Source organism: Besnoitia besnoiti, chromosome XIII (assembly GCF_002563875.1).
Source record: "Besnoitia besnoiti strain Bb-Ger1 chromosome XIII, whole genome shotgun sequence".
Classification (NCBI taxonomy): domain Eukaryota; phylum Apicomplexa; class Conoidasida; order Eucoccidiorida; family Sarcocystidae; genus Besnoitia; species Besnoitia besnoiti.
Genome location: NC_042368.1, coordinates 945,165 through 969,618, shown reverse-complemented (window position 1 = coordinate 969,618; position 24,454 = coordinate 945,165). Strand labels below are relative to the sequence as shown.

The 24,454-nt window shown below is 61.3% G+C and overlaps 2 protein-coding genes across 2 annotated transcripts; both read right to left on the bottom strand.

Moving 5' to 3' along the window:
• Nucleotides 1-1,515: 1,515 nt before the first annotated feature.
• BESB_030970 (putative cell-cycle-associated protein kinase) lies at nt 1,516-5,823 on the bottom strand (the record flags this gene model as incomplete). Its single annotated transcript, XM_029361765.1, has 9 exons — nt 1,516-1,570; nt 1,967-2,141; nt 2,515-2,626; nt 2,874-3,009; nt 3,545-3,694; nt 4,100-4,311; nt 4,578-4,675; nt 5,003-5,158; nt 5,619-5,823. The coding sequence occupies 9 exons, from the start codon at nt 5,821-5,823 to the stop codon at nt 1,516-1,518; spliced, it is 1,299 nt and encodes a 432-aa protein (XP_029215232.1).
• A 2,441-nt stretch (nt 5,824-8,264) lies between these two features.
• BESB_030960 (uncharacterized protein) lies at nt 8,265-24,454 on the bottom strand (the record flags this gene model as incomplete). Its single annotated transcript, XM_029361764.1, has 11 exons — nt 8,265-8,348; nt 8,906-9,077; nt 9,403-9,509; nt 10,665-10,802; nt 11,315-12,039; nt 12,441-12,870; nt 13,022-15,548; nt 15,866-17,672; nt 17,910-18,698; nt 18,917-21,263; nt 21,449-24,454. The coding sequence occupies 11 exons, from the start codon at nt 24,452-24,454 to the stop codon at nt 8,265-8,267; spliced, it is 12,132 nt and encodes a 4,043-aa protein (XP_029215231.1).

Here is a 24,454-nt window from a genome sequence, read left to right as displayed (position 1 = left end):
TGTGTATGTTGTCAATGAATATCTTTCGATGCCAGCGCGTCCATGGCAGCCGACACAGCGTGTTTGAGACTTTTAATCCCCGTGAGGCGAGTGAAGGGGCTGCACGAGTCGCGACCTGACCCTCGTTCGCACCTGCAGCGTTGCACTTCGTAGTCTTACTTGTGTGCGATAGAGCGCTGGGATTCAACAACTTCTCGCGCTGGGATTCAACTTCTCCCTGCATTCAGAGTAGTCCACATCGCTTGGGCTCGAGGCTTGATGTCCGCAGCCCCGTTCTCAGAGTATTCTAAACTTGCCTCGTCGACGCGGGCTGCTGCCCTTCACCAAGTCATACGTAGCGCGACCCCGCATCAGCGCCTGAAACTGAAGGAAACGAAACTTTGGGAGTCTCACCAGCGCCAATGACAACAAACAAAAAGCGAAAGCGGTGCGGCAACGGATCTTGCCTTGCGTCAGCAGCCGCTCAGCCCCTTTGGTGTTTCGCTCATGCCTAGCGAGCCATGCCAGCGACTACATCGGTGATTCCGCGCTGTGAAACATAGATCCCATGGCTTCTGGTACTTTGTGAAGCAACATAAAGCCTCGCTGGAAAGGGGACTGCGCGAATGTTGACGCGCTCGCGTGACTCTGAAAGCCGTTTTCAGTCACGTGGAGCTTTGCTGTCATGACACCAGTCTCGCAAATCTAAGTGAATTTGCCTTCCTGCGGATCCACGTATACGATGAAGCGGTGTGCCGCCAGCATCAACATCTTGCGCTGCGGGTTCGTCAAACCCGCCCGTTTCGTGCCGGTCAGCCAGCGTTGCACAACTTCTGTACGCAGCCACTCTGCTCACGACGCGAGCATCTCACGGCTGACGAAGGCGTGCGTCTCCGCGGCGAGGCAGCCAGCCGCAGGCGGCATGGAGAGCATGTTAGGAATTGTGATGGTGCATCTACACCCTGCTGTCGCCAGAAAGCCCTTTTCCTTCTCGCTAGTGACACTCTGCGCACAGGCAATGAAAACTCTTCCAAACGAGCTACCGCAGCCCGCGTAATACCGGCTGAATCTCGAGAATACTCGATGCGCGAGCAACGTAATTCGAGCGATTGCCTGAAGGCCACGCCTGCCAGTCTCTCTCCGTGTTACTTTAGCTGGAAGCATCCCAATCTAGACAGCCAACTCGAAGGCAGCTGAACTGTAGTGCTGATTCACTTAGAAGCGGTTGAGAAGGTAGCGCGACAGGCGCCCAGAGTAGAGAAGTTTGTGACGAGTGTGAGAAGAACAAGAGAGACCGGAACGACAGGTCAAAAACGAGAGAGATGCAGCAGGTGGAGCGCGGCACAGAGAGGTCAAGCGACGAGCACGCCAAAAACAGAGGCGCCGCGACGAGAAAAAGAGACAGCAGATCAACACACCGCCCCCCGAGCCGACACCCACAGTAGAAGCTCCTCAGCATCTTCAAAGGCCTTTTCTTCAGCGGCGTGCCACGGAGGAGTTGAATTCCGACACGCCTGTCGGCGACGCAGGAAGACGTCAGTCGAAGATCGACGCCTTGCGGACCCGCTTCACCTCGGAAATGAGATTTTCCCTGTGCACAGCGAAACACCAAGCAGGCCCGCAGACAGGTAACGTGCGTTCTCAGGGCGCATGCAAGCGATGCGCTGCAAGACGAGTCCCTCGGCGCACGCTTTCCTCTGTCCACAAAAAAAGCGAAACGCCCTGCGGCGGCTCAGGGCTACTTCCTGGGTTCTAGGCGGAGTATAAGAATTCCTCTTCTCACTCATCTTCGATAGAAAACAACTGCTCGGATGCTGCCGCAGAGATGTGCGCAGCGCTTCTCCGGCCCTAGACATGAATACATCGGGCTGTACGCCTGCGCTGACTACTGGAGAAGCCTGTCGGTCTCCCGCTCCAGCCCCAGCGCGGGCCTTTGGCATCGCGCTGGCGAGGCGCGCCCTGAGCTCTGCACGGAGTTCCGACGCACCTTTCTGAGGCGGCTTTCCCTGCGGCTTGGTCGTTCGCCGGCACGCCCGCGTGCGCCATGCGCCGCTTCAGCCGCGTCTCGGCCTGCCTCAGCTGCGCGGTGAGCTGGGTGTTGCTAGACAGCAGGCGCACACAGCTCATCGCCGGCTGATCGGTGAAGTAGGGATGAAGCAGCGCTGGAGGCAGAAAAGAACGAACAGACAAGACTTCTCTCAGGAAGGGGTAGCAGCCCCTCGCCAGCCGCCGGAGCCGAGCCATAAAGGCAAGCGCGGGCTGGCGAACCACAAAAAAGCACGCTGCATGCATCCTCGAGAATACACGCCCCATGCGTGAGAAACAGCCGTCGCCAAAGCATCATTCGACGCCGCGGAGACGAGCGAGAGAAGACGCCGCGCCGGACACGCGGAAATGCGCAACTCGTATGGACGCGCAGAGAGAGAAAGGAACAACGACGACGACGACGGTGACGACAGGGTTGACACACATTCCATCGAAGCTGTCGCAGCCTGGGTGCGACGAGCCTTCCTTTGCTCGCGCTCGTGCGCTTACCGTCCCTGGCGGAGATGCGCTTCGCAGGATCGTAGATGAGAAGGCGGCTGAGCAAGTCGACGCAGTTGGCGCTCTCCTTAGGAAAGAGCTCACGCAGCGACGTCGAGCGCTTCTGCAGAGACAAGACGGCATCCCCCTTCGCCCGCAGACATGCACGGGGAGACTACGGGGGGGGGGGGGGGGGGGGGGGGGGGGGAGAGGTTGGGGAAGAAGCCGCAGGCGCCGAAGAGGCCGCCAGAAGGCGAAGGACTCAGCCCAGCTCTCGAACACGACTGTTCGCCCTCGACCCTGAACAAGAGAGGCAGGGGTCGTAGGCAGGCATCGCGGCAGCTTCGCTGCTCTCTCTGTCCGCCTCTCACCTGATTGGGCGGGGGCTTCAGCGTGCCCCAGCCTGGAAGCTGCGTGACGCCCGGCCACTGCTGTTCGTCAGGGGCGCCTAGCAGCGCACACATCAAATGGACTTGTTCTTGCTCAGTTTTCCCCGGCAGGAAGGGACTGCACGCGAGACAGCGAACGCAGGCAACCCCGTGAGGCGACAGACGCGCACAGAAACAGAGCGCGTGGCGCAAAAGACGACGAAGTCGCAGCTGGAGCAGCTGCGCGACGCCATCCAGACGCGACCGAAGCCGCGAGAGAGGAGACGAGTCTCTCCAGGGGAAGGCGCTGGTCGACGAAACGCAAGGAGCAGCCGCGAGACGCCCACAGATGTCGCCTGCCCGAGCTCAAAATAGTGCGTCAAAAACATTCTTTTAAAAAAAAGGAAAAATGACTCAAACGTGAGGGAAAAAAATTAGGAGGGCGGGTGCAAATCGCGTCACACCTTACGCAGCGAAGAAAGCGCCTCCTCGAAACGAGGACACGAGGGCATGCAGTACTAGTCAGATAACAACTGAAGCTACACTCCCTGTTACAGTTACTAAAATGGAAAGAGAGGAGACAGGCCCGCAGGAGCATGAGACAAAATGCAAATGCCGGGAGATGGGCGCGCCGGTCTGCGACGAGAAAAACACTCCACAAAGTGGGAACGTACTTGTTCGCCAAGAGCTCGCCGAAGATGCATCCGACGGCCCAGAGATCGATTTTCTCGTTGTACGTCGACGCGCCGAAGAGCAGCTCGGGGGCGCGGTACCACAGCGTTACCACTCCATCCGTCATTGTGCAGCCAGGCTCCGCGAAAGTTCTGAGAACAAAAACGCTTCACGCGTCTCTATCCTCCGGCGTGCGCCCTCTGGAACGCGCACCGCACCTCCTCCGAATCTTCTACACAGACTGCCTCGCCCCCCGCGTCTGTCGGCAGGCACACGGGCGGTCAGTCACGCCTATCCGCACCCAGACACAGCGCAGCTTCAGGAAATTGCGAAATGCGATGAATAGGGGAGCGCAGCCTCACGAAACGCTAGCGCAGGTATACAGACGACCGCGCGCGTGGACACCGACGCCGGGAGAGAGAGCGGTGGACCCGAGTCTGCGTCGAGATGAGGATTCGCGCGCATACAGACACACATCTTTGCGCGCCTGTATCTCAGACTCGAGAGGCTGCCAACCAGTTGCAGAGATAGTAGCCGCGGCGCTTTTCTGCGTTTACCTCGTGAGCCCAAAGTCTGCGAGCTTTATCGACCCGTTTGAGCTGATGAGGATGTTGGAGAGTTTGACGTCTCGGTGAATCACAAAGTTGGAGTGGAGATGATGCAGTGCCTGCAGCAGCTGCCGCATGATGTGTTTGATTTCACTCGCACAAAAGGGCTGCGTGCGTGAGTCGAGAAGGACGCCGAGGTCGCGCTCGCAGTGCTCAAAAACCTGAAAAAAGAGACAGCCGCACCCACGCAAACTGCCGAAATCTCAAACACAACTCAGGAAGGGAGAGACCTCCATCTGCCTGCGACGCCTGCTGGGACCTAGGGATTGGATCTCGCGCATCAACTCGGGGTCGCTAGATATCGTCGGGTGTTTCGTCTGTGTCGCACTCCCCCGCTCGATGCATGGAAAAGGGGGTATTTCATGGCACACAGGTGTTTTATCGCGAGAGTGCAATCTCTTTTTACAGCGAGAGAGAAGATGCCTACGAGGTAAACGGAGTTATTGCCTGAATAAGGCTGCGTCGAGCCCTCCTTCGTGCCCTTCGCTTTTGTCAAGTCCGGACCGCACACGACTTCCATCAGCTCTGTATTCCACACATGTGCGAAACATCAAACAGACTGAAAAAAGCAAAAAACAGTGAGTGTACTAGCCACTCCTGTGGCTACTCTGGCCGCCCTCCCCTCCTCTGCGTGTCTCTCTCGGCGCGTGTCGAGGCCTTATTTTCGACTAGAGCAGTAGTTCCTCTCCCCCCGAACCTCCCATACCGCTTCCGGCTGTCTCCAGCGACCTCTCTCTCTTTATCTCCCTCTCTCGCTGTTCGTGTCTCTTCTCCCTCTTGTGGCACGCGGCTCTCTCTAGGTCTTCCCTGGCTTTCTTCTCGCTCGAATCTTCGCGGTTCCTTCGCGCTTACCCACGACGTTGGGGTGTTGCAGTTGCTTGAGCAGACGTATCTCGCGCACAGCGGTGCGTGGAAAGCCTTCTCGCGCACTCTGCTGCTGCAGCAGGCACATCTGTTTGATCGCAACGACTGCATCGTTGCGCTTGTCGTACGCTTTCCAGACGCGCCCTGAAAAACGTTGACGAAAAAAACGCAACCGATCTTCCCCCGGCGGTAGTGGAAACAGAAAAACCAAGGCGCGACAGCAGGAACCAGAGGCGACGCCACCGCGACGAAGCTGTGGAGAGCGGGTGTGTGAAAAATTGAAAAAAAAATCGCACAAATTAGAAAGACGCGATAGAGAAACAAATGCTTTCAGAAGGTAGAGCAGTAAGGGCGCGGCAACAAAAAGAACATCTCCTAGAAGAAGCTGCCCACTATATTCGGTTATTTATCTCCTATCTTTCTCGAGCAGAGACACAAGAGACACGGGCGAAAAAGGACAATACGAGGGGCGAGGAAACGCGGGAGATTAATGGATGGCGCACACTCGCAGCGACACGGCGAAGGAATCCCTGCGTGTTGCGAGGGACTGGAAGCGGAGGAAGAGAACAAAAAAAACTGAGGAGAAAGGACAGAGGCAACTAACCGTAGGTGCCTTCGCCGATGACTTGCTTTATCTCAAAATCAGATATTGAGCGACAGCTACCGTATCCGTAGTTCCGGCGGCGACCTCGCTGCGGAGCCGAAGAAGAGAGAGAAGACGACAGAGAGGAAGAAGAGGAAGAAGAGGAAGAAGAAGAGGAGACGGAGAGCGACCGAGACGGTCCGCTGAGACTCGTCGGAGTTGTCATGAGCCGCGAGAGAGGTGCACAACAAAAAACAAGAAAAAACGGGAAAAGGCACTCGCAAGCGGAGAGAGGCGGCGCGCAGAGAAGAAGAAGCAGAGAGAGGATGAAGGGCGACGAAGCAGAACACAGGGCGTGCCAACGAAGCGCCGTCACGGATGACAAGCTTGCGAAGTATCTTTAAACTGTCGCCGATACGCAGACGAAAAGAAGAGGCCAGAGACCGCCATCAGGCCAGAGGAAGAGACCTCGAGACGAGACAACAGAGACGAGTTCAGAGCAACAGAAAAGAAGGGGAAAACCTCGAAAAAGAAAGTACCGAAGACGAGAAAAATAGAGCAAAGAGGCGGCCGCGTCGATGGGACATCATCGGAGCCTCGAAGAAACGCCTTCAGACGCGAGCACTCTCTCGACTTTGATTCATCACTTTTATCCGCGTAGAGAAGAAATCCACGAGAAAACGAGGCATCATGCTGTTCTCCAGAGGCAAGAAACAACGATCGCGGCGAAACAAAGGTTTTCGCCTCCACGAAGAAATACATTTCCGTCGTCGCGCATGCAGAGCGCGCAAAGTCTCGTGCGCATCGAGAAGCATGTGAGAGGTAAACACGCAGAGTCGTAGACAACCGCAGTGCTTATAAATGGCGTTTGAACAGTGCGAATAAGCACATGGTCTTTGAATGTATGTCTATGTACATATGCGTACTCGCGCGTCTGTCGTATCGGTCGCGTGAATGTCGGGATCGGCGTACCCAGCCGTGTCATGCCATACCTGGCAACAGGAGATATTGGGAAGAGGGAGTCGGAACACTCGAGTGAAAGAACATGAGCAAGCGCGGGAGAAAATACTCATGCCGAGGGAGGAGAGGAATCCCCTGCCTGCACAGATGCTTCGGGGTCTACATGCGTCTGCGTGTCTGTTGACGGACAGGTGACGCCCATTGGATACATGTATACGTATGCTTACAAATAGCGTATATTTAACTACACAGTTGTTTCCCTTATACACATGCACATATACGTACGTGTCGCTAGTTACCTAGACAGATATGCGAATATATTTATACAGACAAGTAATGGAGAGGGACGCGTCTGCGCCCTGAAACACTATAGAGCGTGATGTGAGCATCGACAAGTGGGTATCTAAGTTTGCGACCTCCCGCCAGAACGACAAAGAGCGCGAGGGCTGGAATCGCGCGGTGTTTAGCTTTTCTAGAAAGAGTGGATGAGTCCGTCGTGCGGCTGTCGTCGGCGGACGGCGCTTACTTCCCCCCGGCGCGACTGAGTCACTTCTCATCACACCGCGAGGCTGGAGTCCATCACACGCAGCATATCCACTACCTCTGTGCGATTGAAGGCAAAGGCATGTACCGTTTCCGCTGTAGCTGCACTTGAGTTGCCTCCGCGTTTTTGAGGGCTACTGTGTCGTCTTGAAACCGCTTCCTACAGCTCAGCTGAGGCTCACAACGCCTCGTGTTCTTCCCGCGCGAAACCCCGCTGCACGTGCCTCCGCGCCAGGCCATCTGTGGAGCAGCCCAGCTGTTTTGCCACGTGTTTTCTGCTAAAGGAAACTGTGTCTAAGGGTTGAGTCCCTCTGTGTCTCCGGTTCCTTCTGTTTTGCAGCATTGCCAGAGGCGTGCGCGACATACCCACACACCCCTCCCCCGGCAGTCGCGGGCTGCTGGGAGATTTTGAACAGGTTATACGCCTTTCGACCAACGAATCTACGCACACATTACCCACTTTTTGTCTGTTTTTCTGCCTCATGTCCCCGGAAGTGGTATGTCATGTGCCCTGTAAGCCACACGCCGAATCGAGAAACACCTGCAGGCGCATAACGCGCCGAGGGCGGAGACTTCTCCGCTGCTTTCCATCAAGGCAAACACGCGAAAAACAAAAAATGTGCTAGACTGGGAACACGTTTCTTCCTCGCTCGTCCCTTCCCCCCCCCTACCCCCCTGGCAATCTCCCCGCGATTGAGAGAGACGAAGAGACGCCCGACCCCAGCGGAAACGAGTCGCGAGAAGTCGTCTACAGCCTCCCCACGGCCGAAATGCCTCGTTCCGCGCACTTCCATGGCGCTTTCGCCTCTCCGTCTCGCTTTTGCCCGGAACCTGAAACTGGGCACGAGCTGCTGGATGCCCGTGGAGGAGCCATCCGCCACCAAGAAAAGAGAACGCAATCCAAACTGCAGGAAATAAAGGTCGCCTTCTCCTCGCGTCCACCCTGACATAAAACTCCATAAACGTAAATAAATATACAAATTGCTAGACCACTTCGTGGGATGCGGGATAATGGAAACTGCGGCTGCGCGAAACCACGGCAGCACAGCGGGTCGGAAGGAGGCAGACATCCGCTGCGCCGCTACACATGGAGCAAACTACGAAAAGATATCCACACAAATAAAAGGACAACATAAAAAAAGAAAACGAAACACGGCGCAGGACTTAGAACGTCACTTCGAGATCATGCATATCAACGTCCAATGCGATGCGGAAGTCCTGAATGCCAATGCGAACCTCGCCCTTAGCCTGCAAAAAGGAGAAGACAGATAAATCACGCACATGCAGAACGGCAAAAGCGCTGGAGAGGATACGAACATCTATCCACCTATCTGTCTGGTGATACACACTCATAATTACATTTGTTCGGACATATGCAGACTTCTTTAAGTCTCTGTGTAGTGCAGACAGATACAAACGTCCACGCATCTATCAAAGGGCCTCAGAAGTGCAAGCTCACTGAGGCTCTCGACAGGAGCTTCGCGTTAAAATATCCAATCAAAAAACGAAGTTCCCACACAGCCTTAGAGCCGCCCATCTAGATCGACAAAACATCCGCATCTACCGCTAGTAGTACGCGTCTCAACGGACGCATGCACGTAGATATATACAGATCCATATCTGTATTTACATGCATACATATATATATATATATATACGTAAATACATATTTGTTTCTATGTCTGTATGCCGCCCATGGAGCTTCAGCAACAAGGTCGCCTAGGGAGGCGCTCCAGCTCCTGGGCGCATGCATATCCCTGCAGGTAGCATGCTAAATACGCAAATAATGGCATGCACTGCCTTACGTCGATAGAGACATCCTTTCGCGCGCGGGAGACAATGTTCCGGACGATGGCGAGCGCTGCGCTGGTATTTTGCAGCTTGGGGACGATACGCACGGGAGTTGAGTGCGATACTTGCATCGGCGGAATCACGTCCGGCTTGTCGTTCTTGTCAATCACCACGCCGCCCAGAGACCTGAAAAGAAAGAAACACCAACGATGTGCATGCATGCGGCTCAGCACTAAAGCCAACATCCTGCCGCGTATTATCTACCTGCCTGTAGCATACTGCCGTGGATTAACTACCCGCCTGTCCATTCTTGAAACCTATCTATATCTATGCCAATCTATATACACGAACACCGGTCTTATACATATATATATGTATATGTGACTACTCGTCTAAAAATTCCTAGGCTGCCGCGCCCATAGGCACCTGCATCTTCCTCCATTTCTGGGTTTCGCGGAGGATCAGTGTCTCTTATATTTCACATATGAAAGCAAGTCGAGTGTTTGCTCACTGTCCCTCGTAGAAGGTCTCGATGTCGGCGTAGAAGAACTTGATCGGCACCTTCACGGGATTCTCATAGATGGACACGGCCTCGATCACGGGCACGAAGAAGTTGAACTGAAAAAATAAAAAAGAGAAAGTCACAAAACGTCGCATCCAGTGACCAGCCTCTTGCACACACCCTCTGGCTTCTCGCGCCTGAAAAAAAGGAAAACTCGCGGTAAAAGGGCAGAGGATGCCTCGCCCCTTGACACGCCGGGTAAATCATGCGCCGCGTCCCCACACAATCGCGAGAGGAATTCCTCTTTTCCAAGTCAGACTCGAGACACGAGCTGAGGCCGCGCTATCCATGCAATCGCGCGCATCCTTGAGCGATATTTGATCCCAAGGCATTCATCCTGATAGCCTCGACTTCAATTATTGGATCCAAATGGCAGTAAAGCGGAGGCACTCTTTCCTTTCGTGGCGACGGCCTCGGCGCCGAATAATATACTATTCAAATCACGCGTAGAGACAGTAGAGAGAATGGGGAGCGCGCTTGCGGCTTCTCCTCGCAAGCAAAAAGAAGCAGAAAACCAAACCCTGTTAATCCGCTGCATCAGCTCTCCCCCCGGCGAGAGCGAAGAGGGCGGTAGCAGCTGCCTCCGGAAAGCTGCTTACACATCGAGGCTCCATCTCACAGAGGGGGGCATCGAGGCAAATTAGCACAGGGTGAAAAAACACGTTGTGGACACATCCTTGAGAAATTCCATTTAAAGGGGCAACAAAGGCGAGCTCGCCACCGCGCTGCGCCCGAAGATCTTGCGGAGCGCCGCACATCGCCTCCAGACTCCTTTTCGAGAAAGGGGATTCGATGGGACGCGCGGTGCCACGCGCGGCGCCATTCGCTGCCTCGCTCCTGACTACGCGCAGGTAAATCTTCTCCCGCGAACAAAGCCGCGGGAAATCCTCCGCGCCCATCCCCTCTCTGCCCTCCGGCAGCCTCGCCTCTCGCTTTCAACGGAATACGCACAGCGCGATGGGACAGAGCTTCGGATACACGCATGCAGAGGAGCGCCAGCTACGGCGCGCGCCGCGCGAAAGAGTCGCAACGCCGATCGGCGCGAGGCAGCGGCGGCCAGGGAAGAGAGGAGAGGGAGGACACACGGCATCAGCACCTAGTGACGCGAGCCGGAGGTCCCTAGGCGGCAGCCTTGAGAAGGAGCCATACGCGGCCTGGAGGGGGATTGAAGCGCTGAAAGATTCCTAGGGGCGAAGAATAATTTTACTTACGGAGGGAAGACCTCGTAGCTGTATGGGTCCGCGAGTTAGGTCGGGTAGCCCAACCAGCAAATTCGCACCTCCACCGGGATTTACCGGCGCGAGGAGGGAGTTGACCGCCGACATGGGGTCAGCCTCGTTCCTTCCGTTCTGAGGATGCGGTGCGAAAAACAGGCGCGCCGCACAAAAGCTGACGTTTCTCCCGAAAGGGCGAACAAATCAGCCGAGAAATCCAAGACCCACCCGGCTAACGCGAAAACACCGGCATACGGTGAAGCAGGCGGGACACGGAAAGACTCTCGCCGAAAACTAAGACAAAAACAATGCACATACGTCCAACGAACACACCTGCCACGCAAATAGACATCATATTTCAAAAACGCGCATCGTTAAAGCAGGATCCGGGAATGTCCTCAGAGCCTCCTCTCCCTCGAAAGCCTCCATTCATCCAAGCAGCACCCACAAATGCATACATGTATCCTATATAGATATGTACCCATATATACAAAGATATATATATATATATATATAGCTGGATCTTCCTTCAAGCGTGCAGCACGGACGCCAATGTCCACCATTTCATGGGATCCGCAGTCGGGAACTGCTTCCGTCTGCGAGTTTTTGTTTTCTCCTCTAGGATGGGAGCGTGTTCTTCACCTTACCCTGAAGGAGATCTTGACGCCCTTGATGAGTTTTTGCTGCGTGCCGGGAAGGTCGACCTGCACTTCCACTTTTTCCAAGAAAGCGGCGAGGATCGGGTTCTGTGAGCTATCGGAGGAGCCGCGGATGACCAGCTTGCTGGGGCGGCCGTTCATGTAGTTGCTCATGATCACGCGTGTGCCAATGGCAACTTCTTCGCCCGCGACGTCGACAACGGGCCGCAGCAGCACAGCCTTCCCGACCAGCCAGCCGTCATCTTCTTTGCGCTGAACCGCGGCGCGCCGCGCCCGCGCCGCCTCGGCCTCGAGCTCCGCCGCGGCGCTCTCAAACGGGTCGCCGGCGCCAGCCGCGCCAGCCGCGGCGCTCCCGACCTCCACGTGCGGCCTCCTGAAGCGCCCGCGCCGATTCGACGGCACAAACATGTCCGCGATCTGCACCATGCCTGCCTGGACGACGTAGCCGAACTCGGGATGCGGCTCCACAAGCTTGAGCGCCGCCGCGGAGAGCGTCGTAAAGTCGCCGAGTTGCTCCTGCTTCTCGCGCGAGACCGGCGTAAAAAGATCCAGGGTCACCTTGCCCAGTCGAACCGTGAACTGATCGACTGCCTTCGGCATGAACAGCCGCAAGTCCGCAGACGCCAACAAACCGTGTGCTTTGCCGGCCTGGATGCCAAAGTTCTCCATCTGAAACGCATTCTTCACCGTCTCTGGATCCAAGCCCCCGATGCCTGCATGCACCACACGAAAAAAAACGACCGCGATCGGCTCTGTCTCCGCGCACATGAACGCCCCAGTCGCGCCGCGGGCAAACACCAGCCGCCACGCCGCGAGCAAACACCAGCCGCCACGCCACTGGATATTCCAGCCTCCCTCTACCCTCAAAGTCTAGCGACCGACAGAGTATCTGCCTCTCTACGTAGGCAAGTCTGCACCGACTGGGACCGCGAGGTAGATTTCCTGTCGCGCCGCAGACTCCGACTCAACGCGGCAAGAAATGCGCACGGGACGCCAGTCACTCGACGCCCCTCGTCCCCCAGACAGTTCAGTCCTCTGCTGTTTCCTCAGACTCTCTGAGCGCGTGTGTCCTGGACTCCACGCAGAGGCAAGCGCGACAGGACAGCATTCTTACATTTGAAGCTCTTTTTCAGGTTCACGGGGACGCGGCTGAGGTCGAGCGAGCCGACGGCAGTCTTCAGTCTCAAGTTCGCGTGGCCCCTGAGGAGAACTTCCAGCTCGCCAGAGTCGCTGACCATCGCGAAGATGACGTCCGCCATGGCCTGGTCAGAGTGGACGCGGAGGCGCATGTCGTTGAAGTGCACGCGCAGCTCCTCCGAACCTGCCTCCTCGTCGCCAGCCGCCTCGCGCCGCCCTGCAGCGAGGCCCGAAGGTCTCTGCGACAGCGCAGACGCCGCAGCGAGGCCGCGCGACGGCGACGCGGACGTGGACGGGCGCGCCTGCAGCGGGACGAGGTCCTTAACCTCGACCGAGCCGAGCCGCGTCAGGTTCCCTCCCGCGTCCTGCTGCCGGAAGATCGTCATTTCACTCGACAAAGTCTCCACCTGAGCAGAACAGGAGAAAATTTGGGTCACGTGACCACGCGACCGCATCCAGAACGACTCTCAACACGCACGAAACACACGCCATCTCCCCTTGCTCCACCCCCCCTCCCATCCAGGCACCGCCCTCTGCCGTCCTCCAGAGTCTGCTCACCTCGTGTCGGATTTTGAATTTTTCGGGGAGTTCGTAGAAGACTTGTACTTCGCCGGAGACGAAGGGGTCACGCGGCCCGCTAAAATCCACGTCGATGCTGACGAGCTCGACGCGCTTCACCATGTCGTTGACGGTCGCCTCGGCGTCTCCGGCGCGCGCGCCCGCTCCCCCCCCTGCTGCGGTCGCGGAGCCCAACATGGACGCGCCGGATACGGGGACGGAGAACTGGACCTTCGCGAGGACTTCGCGCAGCCAATGAGGCGCGCGGCCCTGGATGCCCGCGCGCGCAATCGCCAGCAGCGCCGCCTCACTCACGTCGCCGCCCGGCGCGGGCGCAGCAGACGAGGCAGCAGTTGACGCGGCGGACGAGGCGGCAGACGAGGCAAGGGACGACGTGGGGGTGCCTTTCACGCCGACTGTGTACTGACTCTGGAGGAAGAAGGAGGAGGCGAGTCTGTTGAAGGCGTCCAGCGCGTCGGGTTTGACCACGCCCTCAAGGCGGACTTCGTTTCGGCCGGGGAGCATCGCGAAGTCAGGCAGGACGACCGCCGCGATCGTCGCGTCCTCGTAGGTCACGTCGAAGGCCATGGGGCCGAGGTGCACGGCGATGTCGTGGCTGTTTTCAATCACCAGCCGCGTGGAGAGGTGGAAGGCCTGAACGTCTTCCTCCTCGAAGTCTGTCACGCGCAGATGCTCCAGCGCGCCCTCGGAGAGATGCTCCAGCGTGCGCCCCTCAAAGATCTCCATGCCGTCAACCGGCACGTCGAGCGCAATCGGCACCGCGCGCAAATCCAACTCGCCCAGCGCCGTCTCCAACACGACCGACGCGGACCCCCGCACGTAGACCGACAGCGACTTGGACGCCTGCATCAGCGCCAGCGCGAGCTTCGCGAACGCGCTGCCCTCGTCCTCGAAGCGAAGCAACGCGTCCGCCAGCTGGACGTGAACCTCCTCGCCGACCTGCCGCAGCGGCAAGTCCTCCAAGACCAGCCGCCCCACCGTCTCCAGCTCCGCCTCCGACACCGGCGAGACCGACGAGAGGGACAGCGCGGAAAAGGACGAACTGGTCCCCGCCGGTGCGTCACCTTCACTCGCCTGCAGGCGCCGCGCGGCGTGCCTCTCCGCGTCGGCTGCAGCCGGTCTTTCGCTGCTGCCCCCCGTGGCGGGCTCCCGACGCCGCTTCAGCTCGACATCGACGCCGACGCGGCGTACGATGAGCCGCGAGCCCTCGCCGAACGGGCTGTTCAGCGCCGCCGTCACGTCGGCGCTGAGGGCGACCACGTCGTCGCGGCCGCGGACAGCCTCGGAGACGGCCGAGAGTCCGACGTTCTTCAGCGAGATGTTGGCGAACGACCTGGCCACGAACGCGTCGAGGCCCGCGGCGGGCATCGCGACCCACAGGCGCATCGCACTCACCGTCTTCGACAGCCACAGCGGTGGCACGCCACCCTTCATCTCCACGCGCTGCCCGAGGATCCGCGCGTGCGGCGACGCGCCTTGCACGGCCGCGGAGAGGAAGGCGGAGACTTGGGGCAGGTCGGCCGCTGCGGGATCTAAGAGGCCGGTAACTTCCAGCTTCGAGACTCCAGGGCGTAGCGTGAGGTTTGCCAGCGTCAGCGAGCCGAGGAACGAGGCCGGCGCCGCCGCCCGCGCCTCCGGGTCCGCTGGCTTCGAGAAATCCGGCGTGTGAGGGATCTCGACTTGGAAGGCAAGCGAGCCAAGCGATAGGGACAGGTCCAGAGGCAAATGCAGCGCGACGACCGCGTCGAACGCCGCCCCCGAGTCCAGCGCCCGCGTCTCCTTCTCGCCGCGGAACTTGAGGTCAAGCAGCTCGAACTTGATGTCTTCCAGCAGCCCGCCGCCAGTTCCTGCAGCCTCCCCGCCGCCCTCGCCTGCTGGCGCCGCCGCCGCCGCTCCGCCTGTCTCCGCGGCCGGGCGCGGCCCCGAGCCCGATGCGGCGATCTGCAGGAGGTCGGCGGCCGCGCGGACTTTGAGGCCCTCGACCGCGAAGGCTCCGAAGGGCGTCGAGACCCTGGCGAAAACCGTCGCCTCGTAGGGCGTCGGGCCTGCCTCGTCGTTCACAACCGCCGCGACGTAGTCCCCAAACCGGGAGCCGTCCTCTGCGAGTTCCAACACGTCGCCAAACCGGGCGTGGCTCAGCGGCAGCTCGAGGTGCAGCGTCTCGCCCTCCTGGCGCTGACCGGCAGGCACACGGGACGCCAGGCGCAGGAACGCTATCGGCTCGTCAGACGACGACGCGGCGGCCGGCGAGAGCCGCGCGGGGCGAAGCGACCGGCGCGGGGCCCCGGAGACGCTGCTGCGGCGACGAGGCGCAGCGGCGACTGCCGGCGAAAAGAGCTTGATGTCCGCAGCGAACTCCTCGATCTCGATTTTCGCGTCCTTCCCGAGTGGATTGCGCGCCGTGACGCTCACTGTCGCGTCTGTCGCGATCCGTGTCGAGTCCAGAACCGCGATCGCCAACGACCGCAGCTGCATGCCCTGAACTAGGCTCAGAGCCGAATCAATGCTGAAAACAAAAAAACACGCGTTGCCACAGCCGCCATATTGCCTCCCCGCCCTGTGGAAACAGCGCGAGCGCATTTCCACGCGCTGTCACAAAAACATCCATATATATAAATATCAATATAATATATGTATGTGTATGTCTGGCAACGCATGAGGCCGGGACAAAATATACATCTGCAGACGCTGACGCTATGAACCAAGTCCCACAGGCACATATATAAGTATGTACATCTATGAATCCACAAAAATAAATATATATTTATTCGCATGCGGTCAGAGACTCTGGTGGGGACTGGGGGGGAAGGTGGGCGCGCGTACCCGGAGAGCGACGGTCTGAGTTGCATCTGGTCGATGGCGTCGAGGAGCCAGAGGGGCTTGGTTTGGCCTTCCCGCATGCGTCGGTTGCTTCTGATGAGGAAGTGGACTTGTCTGTCGCTGCCGACAGCATCTCGCATGAGCTGGAGGATCCCGGAGTCGGGCGTGCCTCTCGCGCTCGAGTCATCAAAGAGTTCGCCCTCCACAAGGAGTTCTCTGCCTCGCCGCTGCTCCGAGCTGAGGTCGCCGACCACGGCGTTCTTTGTCGCCACAGTCCCCACAATTTTTCCTCTCGCGATGAGGTCGAAGGCCAAGTCGCCTGCATGCACTTCCACCGCCTCGACGGCCGCCGCCTCCGCGGCGCGCTCGGCCTCGCTTTGCGCCTGGGCGTCGCCCTCTGCGGCCACCTCGCCGAGGCGGACCCGCGCAGAAAACAGAATGCGGTCTTTGCCTTCGTCGTCAAGCACGACGCGCTTGACCTCGAAGGCTTCCATGCGCACGCCACTTATGAGGCGCTTGAGGATCGCATGCATGCCCGAGAAGGGCAGCGTCTGCCGAATGGCGATTCTCTCCACCTCCACACGGCCTAGCGGAGTCTCCACAGCCACGCCGGCGCCGCCCTCGACGCGAACCACAGCGCCAGGCTGTCGCGAAGACGCGGCCTCGCTCCCCACCGCCGATGCGGCGAAGGCCGCAAATGCCTCAGAATCCGTGATGACCAGCGAGCCCGCGAACGGCAGGTCGACCGCGCACGTCCCCGCCGAAGGCTGCAGCGCACGCGCGGCGCTCTCGGCGCCTTCTTCCTCAAAGGTCGCGACCCGAGAGACGCCGCTCGCCGCGTCGACGCTGTGTTCAAAAACGCATGGATGAGTCCGCCCGTCACCAACGGGGGGGGCAGACAACGCCTCACGCGCGCCCTTTCCCGTCGCGGCGGAGGGCGCGACGCCTGGCTGCAGTGAGACGAGCTTGCCGAAGACGCTGTCGCGGGTGACGTCGCGCAGGTCGGCGTCGAGGGCGAACTTTTCAATGGCCAAGAGCCCGTCGGGTCCGAAGGGACTCTGCAGCCTGAGCCGCAGGAGCGTGTCCAGCAGCACCGGCGCCAGCGACCCCTCTTGGACGCGAATCAGCAGCGCCTTCAGCACCACTTCCTTCACCAGGTCACCGGACAGGATGCGGCGCCCGTCCACCGGCGCCTGCAGCTCAAAGCCGTCGAGCCCGACTTCTAGCCAATGCGGCAGGCTCTGCGACCCGGCATACGAAGGCGACAGCGACAAGGCCGCGCGATCTGCCGAAGGCAGGCGCAGCGGATACGCGAGAGCAAGGCCGTCATCCTCGAGAAGCTCTGTGTCGCCCCCGTGCGGGGAGTCTGGCACATCGGCGCGGATGTTGACGCGGATGGTCACGAAGGCGCCCGGCGCGGCTGTCCCGGGCTCCCTCGCGTCTCCGCGACCCTCCTCGCCCTCTGCCTCCGCGTCGTCGCCCAGCGTGACCTGCTCGAGGGCAGCTTTCACTAGCGCGTTCAAGTCGTGGAGGCCTCGCGCGGTCGCGTGCCGGAAGAGGTGACCGCGAACACTGAGTTGCGTCGGCAGCGGGAACGGCTGCAGCGCGACTTGATCCGCGAGCCAGACGTGCCCCAGGAGCGTCTCGTTGAAGGTGACGTCGAATACCAGGCGCGGCAACAGCAGGCGAACCGGTGCAGGATTCTGCATCGAGGCCGTCGCCGTCACCCACACGCCGCCCTGCGGATGCGCGCCGTCGAACGCGAAGGTCTCGAGACGCGGGGCGAAGGCGCCGCGCACGTCTTGGGAACCTAAAAAACAGGACACGCAGCCCGACAGAGGAAGCCAGTGCAAGTCCTCAGGCAGACAAAACGCAGCCAGACGCACGACATCACCCCCTGACGGCCATTCTTCTCCCCTCCCCAAAACAGACAGATCCAGCAAGGCGAGAGTGCCCCCCTCATCTCCTCAGGCCGCTTCGTCGGCCCCTATTTTGCTCCGTCTCCCTTTTTGTTTCTCATCAAAACTTAGGCTTCACGACCACTCACCGGCTTTCAGCTCGGTTGAGCGGCCAAACACGAGTTCTCTCTCGACGGGCAAGCCGCGAATGTGCAGTGCCGCAATGTCGCCAATCCTCAGCCGCACGGAGGCCTCGCCCGCAACCACCAGACCCAGCCCCCCGGCCGGGTGTCGCAGGTACGCCCTCACAGTCTGCCCCAGGCCCAAGCCCCCGTTTTCCAGGACGAGTTCCGAGCCTTCAATCTTGATGTAGACGTCCATGAGCGACGACTGCGCGGCGTCCGTTGGTGCGGCGTCTGTTCGCTGGGCAGCAGCCGCAGTCGCAGTCGCAGTCGCGAGGATGACCTGCGTGGTCGCGGGGGTGTCGGGTAGCGAGAGCCGCCCGACGGGCTGCCCCTGGAGGTCGGTGACGGCGGCCGCGAAGGACACAGACTCGACTTGCATCGGCAGGCGCGCGTGACCCAGGGGATTTCTCGCACGGACCTTGGTGTCTGCTTCGAAGACGAGTGAGGCGGGCGCGGCCTCAGGGGCGCCGGCCGCCGCGACCGTGAGTGCGTCGAGCGAGAAGTCCTCCAGCAGCGTGCGGACATCCATGCCTGGGATCAGCTTCGCCAGCGGCGGGATGTCAGGGAGAATCTTCGCCCGCCGCAGCGCCTGCGCCAGCCACCGCGGCGCCCGCACGCGCTCGCCGCCCTCCCCGTGCGAAGGCGCCGACGTGTGTGAGACCGCGACAGACAGGTCGAGGTCTTGGTTCAATATCGCCCGCGAAAACAGCGAAGACACTGCGTGCTCTGTCCCGCGATTCAAAATTATGCCACCTGAAGAAAAAATCCAGACATATATATACACACGCATGCATACATAAAAGAACGAATATACATGCGCACGATCATATGAAGCAACGCCAGACTAGAGACCTGTGCGTAATCCATCCCCCGGAAAATCTTTCTATCAATCTATATAAATCTATATATATATATATATATGTACCCGGCGCCTGCCAGTTCTTTGATACACTTTTTCTGCCGGCACGTACCAGTGAGGTTCAGGAAGTTGTCTCCAGGGGCGAGCAAGAGTTTCGCTCCGCGCATGCGGCCGACGGTCGTCCCGAGGTGAATAAGGTCAAGCTCGACAGCGCCCATTTCGACAGTCGCCTCAGACGGGTTCCGCATCTGCGCCGTGACGGTGAGGAGAAGTCCTTCTTCCCCCTCTCTCTCTCTCTGTTTCGCACGCTCTTCTGCCGCCAGACGCCTCGAGGGGGCGAAGGGCTCCCCCGTGCCCGCCTCCGCATCCTCGGCGTGCGCACCCTCGCTCCAGGCGTCGGCGCGTTCTGGAGCTGCAGCCTCCGGTGCCTCGAGCGCCGGCGTCTCGTCGGCGAAGAGGAAGGGCGCGAGGCGCCCGACGCCGCGGATCTCGAAGCTGCGCAGCGTGGAACCCTTGAGGCCATCCAGCCCCTGAAGGCGGACCGAAGCAGTCACGTCGACGTTGCGAATCTGCACGTCGCCGAAGCCCGTGTGGACGGTGGTGTCTGCGAACCCCGAGACGAACATCTCGACTCTCTCTTGCTCGATGAACGCGCCGACAAACTCACCAAACGCACTCCCGTCGCCCTCTAGTTGCAGCGGCACGTCTAGCGGCACAACCAGCCGAAGGACCGACGCGTTGAACGGCTCCGCACCCACCTCCGCCTCCGCGAAAAGGTGCCCTACGGCCTCGGACTGGAGATCGCGCAGCTGAGTCCGCAGTCGCCCGACGACGACGCGCCGCGTCTCGCCGCTGCGGTTGTTGGGCGCATCCGCGGCGAAGACAGGTCGCACGGTGCCGCCCGGGGTTGGCACCGCTGCCGCCTCCACCGGCAGCTCAACGCTGAGCGCGACGTCGAGAACAATCGCGGACATGCGCAGCGCCAGGCGCTTCCCCAGCGGGTTGTTCAGGTACAGTTCGATGAAGCCCTTCATCGGAACTGCGCTGTCCAACGGGCTGCTGCGCTCCGTGGCTCCGAACCCCGCGGCCGCCGGCGACGGCAGCGCAGGCGGGCGCGGGCGCGCCTCGGCGTCTGCTGCTGACGACGGCTCCTGCAGCGCATCGAACAGCACCATCCGCAGCCCCGTCATGTTCACTGTGCGCAAGAGGTTCGCAGAGGAGGCGATTTGAGGAATGGGGACTTCCATGACGACGCCCTCGAGTCCGTCCTGAATCCATCGCAGCGGCCGCTTCAGCGGCTGAGCGCCGCCAGCGAGAAGGAAGGCAGGGGCGCCCAGGTCGTGGCTCGCAGCTGCGTCCTCGTGGAGGAGAGAGTCGAGAAGCGTCGTGGCCTCGGACGAGATAGACACCACCATCGTCGGGACTGCGGAGGGCCTTCGGTCTCCGCCGAGCCCATCGCCCTCCCCCTCGTCCGCTCCGGCGGCGCCCTCCGCGTAAGCCGCGTCCTCGGCGCGGACCGAGCCGCCCTCCTGGGCGTCCAGCTGCGTCTCCGCGTCGCGGCGCGCGGCTGGGGTCGCGATTGCGCTGGAGAAGAACTCCGAGACTGTCTCCGTGGCGTCTAGCGGAGGCTGGAGTCGCCCGAAAAAGGTGATGCGGTTTTCGCCCTGCGAGATGTAGACGTCGCGGCCGGCGACGTAGCCCATTGGCACGCCCTGGAAACTGAGCTTAAGGCCGAGGTTGCCCAGGTACACCGACGCCGGGGCCTTGGAGGGGAAGACGACGCGGGTGGCGATGAGCCACGCGCCGGGGGCCTCACCCATCACCTCGAAGCTCTCGACCTTCACGTTGCGCATGTCGCCCATCGAGGCCATGGCGAGCGTCTGGTCCAGTCGCACGCGCTGCAGCGAGAGAGGCCCAACGGCCGTCACCGCTTGAATCTCCGCCTCGGACTCGGTGAAGGCGAGCGAGACGAAGGACGAGTTGACCGTCACCACCTCGCGAATGAAGGCGGAGAACGGCCTGCCGTCCTCGACCAAGTTGATCGCGCCCTGCATCTCAAACGTGATGTCCATCTCCGAGGTGTTCACCAGCACGTTTGTCTTCTCCTCAGGCAGAGCAGCGAGCGCCCGCGGCGAGCGTTCCTCCGCAGAAGACGCGCCACGGCTCGGGACCGCGGTCGTCGTGCGGGCGAGGAAGGCGCCGGCCGAGCCCGCTGCGCCCTCGGAATAGTTCACTCGCTTCTCCTGTCGCTGCAGGGACGTCTGCAGCTGCGGCGCGTGCGCAGCGATGCCGCTCGCCTCCTTCTCGTCGGCCTCCCACGAGTCCGTCACACCGCGGTTCAGAGGGATCTCGGGATTCTCCACGCGCTGCGGAGGGCCCGTCGCGACCATCACGCCGTGGATCACTCCCACGGGCGTGCCTTGCAAGCCGCCGCGCCGCAGAGACGCCGAAATCGTCACCTGAAAGAGGAGAAAACCAGAGGCCAGAGATTCAGCTCAGGACGACCCAGGCGCCCTCGCGCCCTACACCCTGAAGGCCAGACACGCGCGGCAGCCGCGCACGGCACGGCGGACATTGCGCGTCCAGACTGATGCGATGCAGCTGTGATCCGACGCGTGCAGTTTCTACTGGCTTCACTTCTTACCTGTCGAATCTCCAGCGGCGACGTCTTGCCGAGGGGATTAAGGAATCGTACGGTGACTTTCGCGGAGATGCGGGCGCGATTCTCACCGTCTGCGTCCGCGCTGAGGTCGAGGTGATCGAAGCGCATTTCCTTCACAAGGCCCTTCCCGCTGCCGTAGCGACTCGTGCCGCTCACACCGCCGCCGCCGCGCTGGCGCACGTTCATCGCAGAGACTGGCGTCTCGGAGGCGTCGAAGAGATTCTCCACGGGAGTCTCGACAGACAGCGCGCGGACGGCCGCGTCGAAAAGCGGCTGCGTCGCGAGGATTCCGAGTGTTCTCACGCTCACCTGGCCTCCAGAGAGCGAGCTCGACATCATTTCTGACAGCGCGCCGCGGAAGGCGTCGACGTCGGCTGGAGAGGGCATGCGCGGGGTCGCGGCGATCTCTTCGACGCTCCGCGCGGGGAGTCCGCGCTCGGCGCCGGCGTTTTTGGCCTCGGCCGCTTCGGCGCGGCGCGGCGTCAGGCCCAGCTCGAGCGCCATGGGAATCACCTTCGGATGGATTTCGCCGACAAACGTGTACTCGTTGACGCCGCGGACAAGGCGAATCGCGCCGTCAGAGCGCATGACGCCGACAGGCGTGCCTTTGTAGAGCATGAGGAAGCTGATCTCGCCAAGCGAGTCGATAGACGTCGTGCTCAAGTTGAGGAAGTCGACGTGCACTCGGAGGCGGAGCGTGTCGGCGTCGCTCTCAGTCAGGTCCATCTGCTTCACCTGGAAGATCTGCCGCCCGCCTTGCTTCCCCTCCTCGGCCGCGAGTCGCAACGCGGCGGGCGTGCCAGGCAGCGGGGGACCCTCAATCGCCACCGTTTTGTCGAACGGGATGTCGTTAAACGTCAGACCGAGGGCGCGGATGCTCGCACGCCCCACGATGCGCCACTCGCCCCCGCCCTCGCGCATCACGCTCGTCAGGAAAGCGTCCCAGCGCGCGCGATCGGTCACGCGGAAGTCAGACGAGAAGGCCACTGTGCGCGTCGACGAATCCATGTTGAAGGCCGGCACCGTAGTCCTCCCCACCTTTCGGCCAGACCAGAAGATCTCCACCGGCAGATCTGCGACGCGCGCGCTCACCGGACTCGCGGAGTCGAACTCGAAAACAATCGTCGACAGAAAGCCGGTCGCGTCGGGCTGGTCGATCGATGTCGACAGCACCCGAATCTTCGCCGCCTTGACTTGCTCCGCGACGATCCGCGGCGCGACCAGACAGAAGAGAACTGGCAAGCCTATCACCAGGAGCAGCAGCAGCACCAGCACACCCAGACACATCCACTGACGACGGCGACTCTTGCGCAGCCACAGCGGCAGCTTCGCGTAACTCCAGAAGCCACCCCCGTCTTCTTCGCCGTCCTCCCCCCCTTGGCAGCTCTCCGGCGCGTCCTCCTTCTCCGTCGGCGCCGGCGAGTCGTCGCCGTCGGTAAACAGATTCTCGCCGCCCGGCAGCGTCTCCTCTGTCCCCTCGCCCTCGCGCCGCTTCTTCTCCAGCGCCGACGACGGCGGCGCGCCGGGGGGAAGCCCCGAGTCTCCACTCGTGACCCGCGCGTACACGCAGGGCGGCTGCTCGCCTGACGCGCTGCCCTCGCGCGCCGTGTCCCCCTGGGTGCCGCCCTTCCCATCCCCGCCCCTGCGCTGGTGCCAAAATCGCCACGTGCCCAGCCACGAGGCCGCACCGCCCGCGCCAGCTGCGCCCTCGTCTCTATCGGACTTCCGCGACCATCCCCGGGGCACGAGGAACGAATAACCCGACGCGTCATCTTTGCCACTGCGCACCCGGACGTTCGGCGCGGCGCCCGCGCTCTGCGAGCCCTGCTCCTCGCCCCCTCCGCCGCCGCCCTGCGGACACGCGTCTGCATCTGAGGGCGCAGCGGTCGCAACCGCCGCCGCGGGCTGCGGCGGCCGCTCGGAAGGAGCCCCTTTCGTCATGGCGCCGCCAGGCAAGGCGCGAGTAGCAGCCGCGCTCTCCTCTTGGCTGGCCTTCGCGTCTCGCGCGGACGCCACGGTGCGGTCAGACTTCCGCGTCAGCGCACTCCCCACGCTGCGGCCGTCGTCGAGTGAGGACAGACTGAAGCTCGACACGCGCTCTTTGTCGAAATCCGGCGGCGCACTCGCATGCACGAGCTCGTAGCGGAAGGGCTTCTTCACCGGCGCCCGAGGCGTCGAGCCCGTGCCGCACGCCTGCCTCGGCGATCCGCCTGTCTCCCCCGCGAGCGCGGGCCCTGTGGCGGCGGCGGCGGCGGCGGCGCCCGGCGGACAGAAGGCGAGGCCGCCCCCCGAAACAGGCTCCAGGAGCGCCGCGCGGGATTCTTCGCGATCCATCCGCTGGACGGCCAGAGACGAGGACGAAGCAGAGGAGGAAGCGAGGGAAGAAGAAGACGAGGCGCGTCGCGCGTCGTCCTCGCCTGCGGCGGCGTGTCGAGGAGACCGCCTGCAGCTTTCAGGAACGAGCGGCGACAGCGAGTTGGGCGACAGCGAGCTCGGTGACAGCGAAGTCCGCGGAGGCGTGACAGGCAGCCCCTGCTGCACGGCACGATAACTTCCTACGCCTGCGCGCAACGCGCCAGCCTCTCCAGGCGAGGAGAACAGAAACGCATTCTGCGCCCCGACGATGCGCCGTGTAGGCGACGCCCGGCGGCAGTCGCGCATGCCTTTCTCTGTCTGTTTGTCGCTGGCCACGAGGCGCAGAACGGAGCCGAGGCCCGCGACTGCGGGCGACACGGAGGCCGTCGGCGTGCCGGCGGGCGGGGAGCCGTCGCCCATCGCAGCGAGCCGCCGCGGAGACTGCAGACGCGCGGAGACTGGCAACGACGAGACGCCCTTATCAAACGCGCCACCTCTCGGGGCGCTCGCTGATAGCTCCACGCGGCGGCGAACTGGCGGCGGAAACAGGGCCGCAGCGACGTATACGCGCTCGGGGATGTCTCGCCCGTGCGGCGGCGGCGGAGCTACCAGCAGCGGGGCGGGACCCGGCAT